A 14,520-nucleotide genomic window follows, 5' to 3' on the forward strand; every position below is an offset into this window, starting at 1 on the left:
TTGTGGTGAAAGGGCTCCGTCTCGGGTTTCTATGGCCTCAATCTTTGTGGGTCACGAGGGAAGGGCGTTGCTTGCCTCACGTTGTCCAGACCTAAGAAGAACTGGACAATTCGATTTAAGCCGAGACCACCACCGGCATGAGGTCTGCAACCTTGTCGGAAAGCGTTAACATAGTCTTGAAAGCCTTCTGCTGATGGGTCGACACCCTTGGCCCTCATACTTGCCTCAAGCTCTTCTGCGTCGTTAATTCGTTGTGCACCAGACATGATCTCCTCACCACGCATGAAAAAGTCGTAAGAATTGCTCAAATTAGGATCGGAAGGGTGGCCTTTTGTATAGAAAGGGCGCACGGACATGGGGAATTCGTCCAAAACATAGAAATCAGTGTCGTACTTCTCTCTGATGATCTTGCCCAATTGCTTCTCCATGGCTGTGGTAAGGTCTGTTTTGAATTCGTCCTGCTCTGTTGTATCGACGCCAGCATCCTTCAGCAGCTGAATACCTTCGAGGTATTTTAGTCTCAACGCCTTATTGTCTTTAATCCTGAAGTCTCCAGCTTTTGGAAAGTACTTTTGAATGACGGCTATTTCAGGTTCATACCTGGATAGTAGCTCAGTAACGACGAAGACTATAAGGTTTTCTGCAAAGGTTAGGACTTCGTGGTAATGGTTGTCGAAGACCATCTCGAAGTCAAGGCCGGTAAACTGACAAAAGTTAGTGACGAGCAGGGGCTGAGCAAGGAATTAAACATACTTCAGTCAAATGTCTATGGGTGTTGCTATTCTCAGCTCTAAAAACAGGGCCAACCTCGAAAACACTTTCACAATCACCAGCGATAAGCATCTGCTTGTAGAATTGAGGAGATTGGGTGAGATATGCCTTCTTGCCGAAATAATTTGAAACCTCGAAGACACCAGCACCACCTTCAGTCGCAGCACCGGCCAGCTTCGAGGTGTTAAACTTTCTGGAGCCAGACTTGCGCATGTATTCATCAAATAGACCTTCAACGGCGCTAGAGATTGTGAATATAGCCTGATTGCACTCAGACTGCAGGTCAATAACTCTGTTATCCAGGCGAGTCTTCAGGGTGACAACAGGAGCACCACTGGCATCAGTCTGGCCTTCTTCGGCAGTTTCTGGTGCTGGTCGCTCTATGTCCTTGGGTTGGACTGGAAGCATCTGTTGGGCTTGAGAGATGAGGTAGATCTTCTTGATGTGAAGCTCGTAGGCCTTAATTGTAGCTGATTCGACGGGGGCAGGGGTTTTCTTGACCAAAGCGGAGACTCTCACGAAGGAATTGATACTGATGCCGACAGCCCATTTCACCATCTGCTTGGAGACGTCGTCACCTACAGCGAGAACTGATTGAATGGTTCTGCCCTGTTGGCGCAGCATGAGGAAGGCCAGCTTAGCAGATTGGCCTCTGCTATTGTGTACTCGGACTATGACATTGATGACCTTGTCGGCGTGCTCCTCCCCAATGTTCTTGAGATGAGTGATTTCCACTTCGTTGCCCGTGGATAGTGGACCATAGTTGTCCTTTGCATTGTCGACGTCGGCAGATGCTTGCTGAGCAGCTTTTTGTTCTTCCTCTTTTTGCTTCGAGGCAGCCTTCTTCGCAGCCTTCTCCGCGTCTTTCTGAGCCTTCTTCAACGCGTTCTTCGAAGGTGCTCCGTCGGCTGAGTTAGGGATATTTGGATTGTCGTGTGCTCGTACTGGAAGAGTTGCCTCTGGGTTGGGAGGCTTGTCAGACATTGTGGACGTAGAATATGCCGACTTTGGGAATAAAATGCTCTCTCAGACGAAAACGTGTATATCGAGGCCACAGTGCCTGTATTTCGACTTACAGCGACTCACAAAATTTAGTGGGGCAGCATTCGGAATGCATCATGCAGTGGAGAACATTTGCGGCGTGAAGTTGTGCCTGAAGATTATTCAGGCCTTGTGGCACGAGACTCAACTGCAACATCCCTACCTGCTCTACTGCCCTCAGGCACGCGTACGAGCATAGTGTACGGTGGACGGATAGTGCATCGAAATGCACACAGATTGCACCTTCCAATATCCCGCTTGTCGACAGCCTTGGTGGCACTTTCCAGTTCACACGTTGTTTCCTCTGTGAACAGCCTCGTCAGCCTTGTGCTCGGGGAGGGCATAACATGAACTTTTCCAGACAAAATGTCAATACGGAAGTCGCGACACAGTATGATCGAGTATTGATATGGCGAAAAAGAAGAAGTCGCAGAGTCAAGGCGCCGGTGTGGAAGCAGGTGACGCTGCAGTAGAGCATGGGAAGGCGGCCCCAGCCACTGACGCCTCGAAGAAAGAGGAACCTTCACAACCACAACCTCCCACCCTGGTCATATGTCGCAACAAGTCAGTCGATGTGCCCATACAATCATTTGCTTCAATTTCACTGACCAAGAGTCAGGCACTGGCGCTATATATCCTCTTACCACGGTCCATGGCTCAACCTTCCCCCCGAAGTCCTCGAAACTCTCGCCCACAGCAACTATTACTCCCCTCGGCCACAGCCAATAGACCCTGCTGTGTTCTTTGACCTAGTCAAGATTCGACGCCTCATCGACGATGCTACCAGCCTTTCTGTTCGAGCTGCTAATGGCACAACTGCGGCATCCTTGACCAGCTCCCTCAATTCGAGTCACGGTTATCTGAATGGCGCTGATGCAGAGCTCTTGGGCATTGGCGCGTCAAGAGGCGGAGGGGGCCATGCCAAGCTGAGTCGCGAGAGGAAGTTTCGAATGCGTGAACATGCCACCTCAAAGCTGTCCCACGCTTATCGTCTGGACGAAATAGCTGCAAGCGTCGCAATTATGCAGGCTGCTTCGGCACTGGAAGAGGTTGCCAAGCACGTCTTGACCAGGAACGAAGATGACCCCGACGCTCAATATGTTCACTTTTTCCATGAGAAGATCCCTTCTCGTGCCATGGCAGAGAGTACGAGCCTGAAGCCTCTGTCCGACATTATCGCCCAACGTCCGACTGAGGCTGCCACCTATCGTACCAGAGCTGTCACACGCATCTTCAAGGATGACTACCATGGTGCCGCCAGAGATCTAACCGAAGGCCTGGCTATCCAACGCCTCTATCACGGCCACCGAAGTGACCAGCTTGAGCTCATTCTCGCCAAGGATGCTGCCAAATTAACTCAAGGAAAGTTGGATGATGAGGACCACCCGAGCAGCATGGAACCCCAGCTGCTGTTTCTGAGAGCCAACGTGTATCTAACCTTGGCCTGTCAGAACATTGCTGCTGCTCTTCACCGTAGTGCTGCCACCTCCGCACAACCTCCTGGTGAAGAACTGTCTCTGCCAGAAAGTCATCAACAAAAAGAAGAAGCCAGAGCTCGTATGGAGGCTCGCAAGCTCGTCCGCACCTACGCAAAACGTGCTCTGAGGGACTACACGGCCTTTCTTTCTCATTTTGATTACACACCAGGGCTGTCGGCCGAGTTCACCGAAGCATTTCTCGATAAGGTCGCCTCAATGACTAATGGTTCAAATGGTGCCTCGCGAAGTCAGAAATTGCTTGACGTAGACGCTCATTCCCAAAATGGCCTCTCCGAAGCCCTGGTCAAGTACGAGCGTCGTCGCAACCAGAATACTAATGACCAGTTCCCTCAAATCCCTAAGCCGGCCGTCCACAAAGTTAGCGACCTCTTCAATCCCGTCCCACCCGCAGGCATGCCGCCATATCCACCTGACCCGAATACTGCTCAGACTCGTTCACATCCCATTTTCAGCCTGCCTGACTTTTCTGAAGCAGTGACTTATCACCCCTTGCTCACTGACGTTTTGCACAGTCTCTTGCTCTGCCACTGCCTTGTTCAGACGAGTGTAAAAGAACACCAACGTCACGCATATATGGCTGCCCGAGTTGCCCGAGTCTGTGACGGCTACCCTATCTTTCTTGCTACTCGTAGTCCATCTCGTGCTGATTGGATTGAGGTACTCCGGAAAACTAAGAATTGGCTCGGTCTTGAGCAGACTTGGGAACGACTGTGTATGCCTTCGTTGGATAAGGATCGACGCAGACGCGGTAGCATGCTTAGTAAGACCAACGGCAACAGCAAAAAAGGCTCGAGCAATGCAGTCTTGGCAAAGAGGCGTGAGGATACCGTCAGCAGTGGCGACAAGATCGAGCGGATCAAACAGGATGCTGTCCGCGAAGCTCTGGCTGATGAAAGAGTCGTCGACGAAGACACATTCCGCCAATCTGTCCGTGCTCGTGAAGCTCGTGCTATTGCTGCAGAGGACGAGGAGATGCGCAAAGAATACAACAACATTTCTCCTTCTCGTGCGAAAGCAACACCCCTGACCAATGGCGCATCAACCACCGAGAATGGAGCAAGCCCAATATCTTCACGAAAGCCCTCTTACGATGCCATCAAAGAGAAGGACTTCTCTACCGCGACCGAACGCGCTGAGATGATCGCCAGATGGATTCGTGAAGCCCTTCCACCAGGTGCATCAACCCAAGGTGGCACCACCAAAAAGAAAGGCACCAAGAAATTCACAGCTCAATCAAGACTACGTAAGCAAGCGAGCAACACGAGTGCTGTGAGCAACGGCAGCACGGCAACTGGATTGGAAAGAAGTGTAGAGAGTTTGGATGTGGTTGACTAAGAGATCGGCCGACTTCTCGGAAGTTTCAGTACAACAACTCTGCGAGCTTAAGTGTTCAGCGTGGCGTGTCCATTTGGATTATCGATATACATTGATTGTTACACGACTTGGCCAGTTTGTAATTTTACGCTCGTGCCGCTGCTATTTAGCAACCTTCACTTACTTGCTCTCCTTGCTCCTGGAAAGACGAGCCACGATACTATCTACCAGTACATCCTTTATACTTATAAATACGAGTCTGACATCCCTCCTTCTCTAATGTATTGGATCTTTTCTTTCAGAAGCGTCGTTTTCCAGAGTTCGATTTTCCCTTCACACTTTGTAAATCTGCGATTGCGTGTCAGTGATGATATTCTGACCAAAGAGTGTTTACGGCCACAGCTCGTTATCATTGCACACGATACGCACGAGCAGCTGGACACTCAAAAACGTCTTAGGTAGGTAGAGAAAGATATATTCCAAGAATGAAACTGATGTTTTCTGAAGGAGGACACGAATAAGATACTTTCTACATCGTCTTCTTCTGCCCAGGTAGACCAACTTACGTATACTGACTGGTATAGACATACATCCTATATAATACTTTCTGCCCCCCCCCCCCAAGTCGATCTTTCGGTCCGTAATCCAACAGTAAAACACTGCTGTTCTCCCACGAAAGTTTTGTGTTTCCATTCCCCGAGACGCCCGGGTAGAAAGACAACCCCTCATTTTCCAAATCACAGAAAAGTCGTTGCGACAGCCTAAGCCCAACCCTCGTCCGACGGCGGCACCGTGTTATGACGCCTCGTCGTCGGTGGTACCCTTCTCGACGGCGCCTGCGATATCTCGACATTCCTCTGCTGACGGATGCGTTCTCTGCCTGCCGCTCCATCACCACTAGGGATATTCTCCTTCCGCCTCGTTTCAGCAACGGGTGTCAGGGAAGTGGGGGTATTAGCCCCGCCGCCGTCTTTGAGGGGGTTGTTGCCGTTCATAGGTTCACGCGTTGATTGTCTTGATAATCTGTGTGCTGCGGATTGGCGAGGGAGGCGGCTTCGACTGACGGTCATGTCGCTTAGGGATGTTGTGGAGGTGTGTGCGCGTGTCAGGGCTGGAAGGGCTGGTGAACTTTCGCGGATGTATGTTGTTGAGCCGTCGCGGCTGACTGGGCGGATGCCGTTAGCACCGGTTGTGTAGCCTATGCCGTTTCGCTGACGTCTGGGTGTTTGTGCGACTCTTTCGGAGCCATCGTAATAGTTGATTGAGGGGCGCGAGAGTTGTGGTGACGTTGGTATAATTTGTCGCTCGATCAGGTGTGGCGGTGTTGTGCTCGAGCTCTGTCGCCGGATCATGACTGGTCTACGGCCATTGCGGCTTGGAACACTGATATTGGCTCGTGGATCACTGTAGTTGGATATATTATCCATTTCTTCACACGATCGGATGAGCTCGCGAGCCATGCTCTGTACCAGTACTGCTGGGTCTGAGAACTGGAGATCGCTGACAACATCGTAGAGGCCGTGCTGATCAAGCAAGAACGACCCGCTTTCAGTTGCGTCGCGAATACTGCTAATGATATGGAGTAAGTTGAGCCTGATAGCTGGCTTGCTATGCTGTAATTTCTGACCGATGCTTTCGAAGAGCTCGGGACTTGAAGCCATCTGTTCTGCTAGAGCTGGCGATAAGCGTAACAACTTCTTTAGAGGTTCAAGCAAGTTTTCAAAGGAGACAGATTTGCTTGTCGTTAGGGCTTTGACGACAGCTTTAGTGAAGTTTTGATTGTCAAGTAGTTGGTCCTGTACCCGAGCGGTCTCTTCCTGCAACCACACAAAGATTGAGTCGAGCGCCGTACCTTGCCAGTACGTGTCTGACAGAAGCGAGACATAGAAGGCAAGACCTTTGTTTTGCCAAAGCTCTCTACGTGCAGCCTTGCCAGCTTGCACCATATCGCAGAGTATGGGAAGCGCGAACTGCCGTACTGGAGTCTTGTCCTGCCTAGCGATATTGATGAGTACGGGTATGATTCCAGCTAGTGCCGCGTCCTCCTGCCGTCTTTTTGAAACTCGGCAAAGATTGTATATGGTGCCCAGAATCTGGTTCGAGAGTTCGCGAAAATGTGGCTGTTTGAGACCTTCACTCAATAATTCCACGAGCACGTCGATGGCATTGGAATTTGCCAGGGTTTCCCATCTGGCTTCCAACATGGAAAGATTCTTGATGAACTTCAGCATCGTTATCTGGTGCACGGGGGACATCTTTTTCAAGTTTTTGAGCAGTCTATGCAGAACCGACCTTTCTGCCACTTTCTCCTTGACATAATTTTCAGCCTGTGAGAAGATGAAGAAGATGCTGGATATGCGACCTTCACACAATTCGGCCAGCTCTCGCTGCTCGCCAGAGTCTGCAGGTTCATTCAATACTCTAGCAAGGACTTGACTTAGAGGTTCGAGCACCGAACTGCGTGACAAGATTCGGCAGAAGTCGTTGCGAGGTGTTGAACCTTGAAGCTCAAACACACTCCAGATACCATTCACACCAATCAAGACGAGCTCACGGTCTTCATCATAATCATCTTCCAGAAAATCGACAAGCACATTGAGACCTCCAGCACTTACAAACATTTGCAGAATCAACGTCGTTGTCTGGTACATCTGCCGTACGAATGCTGCTGCTTCGAGTCTGATCTCTCTTGGGAATTGTTTGGATGCAAATACTAAGATCTTAGGGATACCACCGACAAAACAAAGATTCTCCTGGACATCCTCGTCGCTGTATATGATAGTATTGATGATGTTCAGCAGGTTGAGTATAATATCGAAGCGTGTGCAATCTTCGAGTATCTCGAGCATTGGTAATAGCCCGTGAGCGCTAACGATGACACTCTTTGTTTCCGAGAAATGTTCGAAACAGTGTATTAGCTCTTCTAATATCTGTAGCAAGGCATCCTCTTCGTTGCCGACAACTTTCAATTGTCCAACCAGCATCTCGACCTCGTTCCGCATTCGAGCGTGTTTGTCGCGAGCGATGTTTGACTCAAGATCGCCTTCTGGAAGACCTTCCTCGAGGGAGGCGAATGGATCATCCTCATCGCCGTCTTCGCCCAACCAGGACTGGCTAGAAATCTTTGAGTTGAGTGTGAGAGGATCCGAGCCACTTGAGGCATCACGGGCTACAGGGGTCGCAGCTGCTTCAGGGTGGCCAAAGACGTCAGAGAAATCTTCATCGTCCTCATTCTCAGCAAACTTCTGTATCTCAACTGAGGACCTTGTCCTCCTCATAGGACCACGCTTCCGGCCTTCCGTGGGCTTACGAGAGCTTACAGTACCGTTTGTAAGCTTCATGCTCTTCATCAGGTCCGTCACAGTAGGGGAGTCTATGACTTTGGATGGAACATTTTCTTTTTGTGGCTTCAGTGCATTTAATCTCGAGTCTAAAATGGATTCGTTTCCTTCTATAATGTCCGAGTAGTCTTCGATAGAGCTTTCTCTATATAGTGTTTTCGTTTTGGGCTGAGGAGTGGCTTTCAGCTCGATGTTTTTATGTTTTGGAGTCGCAGTTGATATAGATGTTGGTAGTGAGACTTTTCGTGTAGTCTGTGGAACAATCGTCCGTGGTTTCGGTGCCTCGGATTTGTTTCTGTTGTGTTTGTGCTGTGGGTTGGAAAGTTTTGCAGCAATCTTAACAGTCTTTAGGTCATCGTTCTCTGTAAGTCTCTGGATGGGCTTAAGAGTCGCCACATTTTCATCGTGTCTTTCATTTTGATGTGATAGTGGCAGGTCAATGGCAGCGAATGCTTTCAGACGATCAGCAGATAGCATACCACCAAAGTTGTCGATCGGTTTGAGGTGAGGGAGATGCAGAGCACCTGGAGCAATTGCTGTAGCGAAATCGTTGTCCCAATTGTCGCTATCGTCGTCGTCAGCAGAACGAAAACGTTCGGTGGCATCTCTCGACCTGCCGTTGAGAGGTGGCTGCTTTGTAGGTGATTTTAGGGGTCTCAAGATGTCCCTTACACCTGGCACGGGACTGTCAGAAGAGGAGGTAGTGGAGTTCTTCCGGATCGTATGTCCATTAGGGGAGTCTTTGAGAGCTTCATTCCATTGCTGAACACTCTTGACAGCCTCCTGGTAATCTGTAGCATTTTTGGCAACCTCAGTATCAGATCTTCTAGCGTTTACTATCCACGGGTGCTTCAACAACTTCTTAGCTGAAACTCTGAGATTCGGGTCCTTCTGGAAGCACTGCATGAGGAAATCTATAACTACGGGTGAAGCACCCTGAGGAAGTGGTGGGTGATCGTCGTTCACGATTCGGAATAGAGCAGGCATGGGCTGAAGATTGTAGTAGGGAGGTCTGCCGTCGAGTAGCTCAATGACTGTGCATCCCAAACTCCAGATATCAGATGAGGTGCTAGCTCCGGTCAACTCAATGACTTCTGGAGCCATCCAGTAGGGTGTACCGACGACACTGGATTCATGCAGGCCAGTCGTTCTGCTAGCAACACCGAAATCGGCCAGTTTGACGAGGCCATTCTTGGTGTTTAAGATATTGGCACCTTTGATATCTCTATGAATAACACCCTGGTCGTGCAGGTAGCACAAGCCATGTAGAACTTGGGACATGTACAGGCCAACGAGATTTTCTGGGAATCGACCGAAATTCTTGGATATTGAGTGTAGGGAGCCATTCTCGCAGTATTCCAGAATGATGTTCAAGGTCTCGGGAGTTTTGACAAAGCCGTGATATTTGACAATGTTTGGATGGTCCAGGTTCTTGAGCAAATCAATCTCCAGCATAATCACTCTCAATTCGCTCTTGGGCAAGTCTGCCAGCTTTATCTGTTTGACGGCGACTGTTTCACCAGTACCCCAATTGAGGGCTCGATAGACGGAACCAAACGCACCCCTGCCCAAACAGTCCCCCAATTGGTAGTCCTTAAGTTCTGCCACATCTTGCGCTTTGGGCTTGTCCTCTCTCTTCGTGGGACTGCCTGGAGCTTTGGAGGATTTCGATCGTGCCGGATTGGTGTCTGGTGGTCTTGCCGATGGGGGTTCGCTCACAGGGTCCGCGGTACGGGATGGCATGTTGGCGAAGTGATTATAGACAAGCTCTTGGTTTTCTCATTGTAGGTAGTGCGTCTTGAGCCAAGGTCAATCAAGCAAGATACTTCACCAAGGCTCGAACTGCCCAGATTCAGCATGTGGTGTCGAGGAGATTCTGGTGCTTGTCAATAAGAAGCACCTCGATATTACAAGGTTTGACCGTGCTTAGTGTGTACAAGCAACCACGACTTCTGAAGGAGCAGGTTATAGGGCGAGATCCGGTGTCTGTTGACCTGCAACAAACACAAACGCCAGTATGTAAGATCGTCCAAGGGTTCGCGTGCAGTGGACTAGTGAGTTGACGTGCATTACTGTCAGGCCGCCAAACACAACTAATTCCCTTAAATTCACCAATATGCCTGACCGCTGCCGAGCCTCCTTGAAACTCGATCTCGCCTATCATCCAGACACTTGTAGACGAGGAACTCAGACCTTAACCCGTATTGTTACCATCACATATATCACCATCGTGTCAGCCTCTCGTTCTCGTCTTTACTAGAGTACGACAAACCACGTTCCGGGCTACTTGAGAGCATATAGCTACTATCGTACACGGCCGCAATCAGGGCTCCTCTCATTACGCGATGTGAGATTGTTCTAATGCACGCCTTATCACGACAAGTTTTATGTTTAGTAAGTGAAAGTCGATGAGTCTGTAGTGAGCATGCGACTCACGGTTGCCCGCTTACTGGCAATGCCAAATTCGGGAATACCAAGGTGAGTCAAAGAACTGGTTTCGATGAATACATGTGCCCCGAAACCCCTGTCATTCCGGTCAATTTCTTTGCTGCATATATAGACACCAACACACACGGATAATTTCCAGACGTGCCAACCCCGAGTTTACGGATGTCAATAGCTTCACCTGGAAATCGAGTTGCTGGTTTGATTCAAAAACAAACAGGGTTGGGAGCTATACCGTAGAGCGGTACGTCCAACACGCTCAACCATTGTGACTCTACTTCGGTAACAAGTGGAAAGAATCTACGCGCCGCATCAGCGGCGTACGCAGTCAGCTGAAGCTGCACAGAAATCCATATTCCTGAAGGCAGACATCAGCCTGAAAGGACGTATCACTGATGGCTCTCCCGTGTTCAGAGCGAAGGGAAAAGTGTTGATATTTTTCGTGTTATGACTAAGGCCAACACATCTTGTGGCACAGACGCGTGGATCTTTACTGACTAATTAGAGGCACCCCAAGCCCTACATTTCGCTACTGTCATCGTTCGTGTTAGCACATTTTCTGTAAACGAGAGGGTGAAACTGGAACTGACCGCGATAAAGCGATGGTAGGGGATAGTATTTCTTGTATTGGGTTCATGATGGAATCCGCATACACCGAGCCGGTCGTGCGAGCAGATAGGTCGGTGCCGCTACACAATCGAAGGTCCGCCGAGAGAACTAATTCCGTGACCCAAATTCATCGCCCGCTTGAATATTTACACACAACGTATGGTCATGATAACGACCGTAGAGCACTCCGTCGTCAATGCAGTGAACAACTGCTGTCCGGCACTGTCTTCTTGCTGACTGTCGCGAAGTCACGCACTCTGCAAACATCGACGTGAGTATAGATAGTGCATAGCGTGTCTGTTTCATGTTAACGCGTGCTCGAACGCGAACCCTGGATGACGCGCATATGGAGCACTTAAGATGGCGTGGTTGGTTGCCGTGGTCGCTTGGCAAGGCTGAAGCTTAGACCAGCTGGCTGCGGAAAAGTCTTGAGCAGGCGTCCTTCGGGTTTCCGCTGCGTGACCAAAGCTCTTCACAAACATCTCCGTCGCAACTTGGGCTTTGTCGCGTCCTCACAATCTCCCCTCTTTTGTACCAACATTTTCATGTCCTCATAAACTAAGTTTTCTGTTCTAGTTTCTGCTTCTTGCTTTTTCTCCCTCACCACCCCTGGGCCGTCTAGGGGACATGGGCCTACAGTAAGTTGACCCGTTCTGTCCCTGCTTGACCCCGAGTGGGCGCGTGTGACCCACTCCACACGACACAAAAAGTATGGCACAGCAAACTGACAGTAGCGCAAACAGTTTCTATCGCAACCCTGATGAGGATGAGGTCAACAGTGCAGCCGCAAAACTCGATCGGGCTGCTGCGTGGAGACGCTCTGGTATACGACGCGATCCTGTGGCTCGTCCGAGAGATCAATCTCCCACTGCCGGACTTACAAATATAATACGCAGTCGCCATGAGATGCGACAAGCACGTCTGCGAGCACATCGGGAGTTCCCAGAGACCGATTCTCAAATTGAAATCCTGGAGGCTGAGATAGAGCGTCTGCGCAGAGAACGTGAAAGGACCATCGCACGACAGAACGAACAAACTCGCGACCGTCTTGTTCGTCACATTGAAAACACCTTGAATCTAGCAAGCGCTGGCTCGCCGTCGTCACACGGTGGTATATATCTGCCACCACTCACGGACGAAACAGTCGAGGAACAGGCGTCCTCTGAAGCTATCTCTCTCCCTCGCCCTGCCAGAGAGTCCAATCTGCGCTTCGAATTAGACACCACTTCCGCGGCCATCCCTATTTCTCCTAGGCAGCAAGCAAATTTCATTCCAAGTCCACCACTCTCGTTGAGTGACGCTTCAAGACGTCGACCTGTGGATGGACCCCTGGAGACATGGGAAACTACTCCATCCTTGACGAGAGACTTTGCTCCTGCCCGTGTCGCCAGAGCCACTTTAAGGGGAAGAGAAGACTCGACAGCTGCGACCACTACTACACGACAGACAGAAGATGATGGTGCGCCTGGTCTCGAAACCCCTCCGCCAGAATCATGGGAAGGCTCCTATCCACCTCTTCGTCGAGTTCCACACATGTCACCACGTCCACTCCCACGCACCACTCTTGATGGTCTTGGAGATAGACGCCGCAGTCCAAGCCCTTTGTTGTCGGAAACACCCGAAGAAGCTACCTGGAATCATCTACTTACTACAATGGACAACAGCACTCGCACGAATACTGCAAGCGCTTCTACATCATTCACGTCAACCGTATCGACGACCGCTCTTTCCACCTTGGAGCGCCAGATACAGAGCGCTTCGACCAGTTTCGGCGAAATAGGATCTTCATCTGATGACACGTGTGATCTCCCTCCAGGCATTACAGAGGACGATGTGCGCCGTATCCGGGACCGTCATCGACGCAGTGCTCGACGACTTCCAAACACTTCGCGAAGATACATTGCCGAGTCTGACCACCATGATCGCTTCCTAGAGAGTCTGGTGGACAGTAACACGGACACTGCCATTGGAATGTCATCCCTTCGAGGAGAACCATCTCTAGCTACTCTTATTCAGGAAGAAAGAGCTAGAAATCGTAGACAGAGAAGACAGGATGAGTTGACCATGCTGCAAGCTATAGCTAACAGGCAACAAAACCACGAGACCATACCTGATGATTGGTGGAGTCTTGCAGGCCTGCCCGCTAGCCTAGCCAGAGCTCACAACGACATATGAGCGACGAGACGATCCTGGGGCGGAGCACCCTAGCCGATATATGAAATATTACTACTGATTTGTTTGAACTGACAGCACGGCACTCAGGAAGGGTATCGAGTGGCTACTCGCGAGCTATGTAGGGTAAGGTTTGACGCAGGTTCCAGGTGAAAAGCAGTCAAGTTTAATTGCCACCTCTGGTAGAAATGTTCTGAAGAGTGTATTAAATTGCTTTAAGGCAGTCTTCTCTTCTGCTGCTCAAGCTATGCACTCTCTGTAAAATCGAGCCAGTGCTGTTTGACGCTTTTGATTCCAAGCTGCCAAAGACAATATGTCCAAGCAATTTGCTCCCGTCCAATGAGTCTCACACTATTTACACCCTATCAGGCCACGAGTGATCTCAGCCTCAGTCGTTTTGGGCATGAACGCCTTGCTGGCTGTATCCTCAGTTGAGCTTAGATGTAGGTTGTCTATTCTGCCCACTTTGTACTCAACTAGTGGTTTGTTTCTACCTTTTCAGCATCGTCTTTGCCTTTCTGCTTCTTTGCCCAACCCCGAAGCTTTGGTTTCTACCCAGGAGAGACTCAGTCACGATTACGATGAGGTCGAATGTGCCCCTCAGTATTGGTTCAAGCACGGTCTAGAATGCCGTCACCACTGCAGCAAGGGCTGCATAGCCTCCTCGGAAGATTTCGAGCGCTTGATCTGCTACGACATACCAACACTGGCTAACAGGTCAACTCTAATATCCATAACATAAGCAAATGTCGAAGTTAGAATCATGTGCTGCAATGCATCCACTGCGGGCTGATCCGCTGCAAACAAGTGTGATCATTCGTCTGGAGTAAAGATGGGTAAGTTCAAAAAAGTACGAAAATGGAGAGAGTGTGAGCGGTGAGAGCAGCAAATCTGTGCCCTGCTTCGCTACTTCTCAGTGGTCGCTCAGAGAACCTATCACGCTGCATGTCAAGCTCGACCGGTGCTCAAGATGGACCGGCTAGCCCTGCAGGAAGGCGTGGGTGGTGCATGCTCTGTTGTTGATCGCGTGTAAAGGGCAACACCTCGAAAATTTTCAGGCTCCGAAGGCTTGAAAGTCGAGGCGATGGGTATTCTGAATGTTCTTGTTGTTCAACACGCAAATATTGTCCGAGCTTTTCTTTCTCAAATACCAGTGTGTATCTAACAAAAATATCGATGGCATTCTTATCGAGCTGAGCTTGTGGGCGTGGATCTTCAGGGGACCAGTGTTTCCACCCACACCTCACACGCCAATCAAGCCAGTGGGACGCAAGGAAAAGCCGACAAACGCTGGCACTGTCGACCACTGGCGCTCGGCTTTCTGCACT

At 50.0% G+C, this 14,520-nt stretch overlaps 4 protein-coding genes across 4 annotated transcripts; 2 read left to right on the forward strand and 2 right to left on the reverse strand.

The window, feature by feature from the left end:
* Nucleotides 1-29: 29 nt before the first annotated feature.
* Nucleotides 30-1,755, reverse strand: LTR64_006875 (uncharacterized protein; the record flags this gene model as incomplete). The annotated part of the gene is made up of 2 exons (XM_064901201.1): nt 30-704; nt 754-1,755. 2 exons carry the CDS (start codon nt 1,753-1,755, stop codon nt 30-32), a joined length of 1,677 nt encoding a protein of 558 aa, XP_064752277.1.
* A 466-nt stretch (nt 1,756-2,221) lies between these two features.
* On the forward strand, nt 2,222-4,646 carry LTR64_006876 (uncharacterized protein; the record flags this gene model as incomplete). The annotated part of the gene is made up of 2 exons (XM_064901202.1): nt 2,222-2,376; nt 2,432-4,646. The coding sequence occupies 2 exons, from the start codon at nt 2,222-2,224 to the stop codon at nt 4,644-4,646; spliced, it is 2,370 nt and encodes a 789-aa protein (XP_064752278.1).
* A 740-nt stretch (nt 4,647-5,386) lies between these two features.
* CDC15 (Protein kinase of the Mitotic Exit Network) lies at nt 5,387-9,709 on the reverse strand (the record flags this gene model as incomplete). Its single annotated transcript, XM_064901203.1, has 1 exon — nt 5,387-9,709. One exon carries the CDS (start codon nt 9,707-9,709, stop codon nt 5,387-5,389), a length of 4,323 nt encoding a protein of 1,440 aa, XP_064752279.1.
* A 1,938-nt stretch (nt 9,710-11,647) lies between these two features.
* On the forward strand, nt 11,648-13,195 carry LTR64_006878 (uncharacterized protein; the record flags this gene model as incomplete). Its single annotated transcript, XM_064901204.1, has 2 exons — nt 11,648-11,658; nt 11,764-13,195. The coding sequence occupies 2 exons, from the start codon at nt 11,648-11,650 to the stop codon at nt 13,193-13,195; spliced, it is 1,443 nt and encodes a 480-aa protein (XP_064752280.1).
* Nucleotides 13,196-14,520: the final 1,325 nt, after the last annotated feature.

This window comes from Lithohypha guttulata (assembly GCF_036872675.1).
Source record: "Lithohypha guttulata strain CCFEE 5908 chromosome Unknown scaffold_5, whole genome shotgun sequence".
NCBI classification, from domain to species: domain Eukaryota; kingdom Fungi; phylum Ascomycota; class Eurotiomycetes; order Chaetothyriales; family Trichomeriaceae; genus Lithohypha; species Lithohypha guttulata.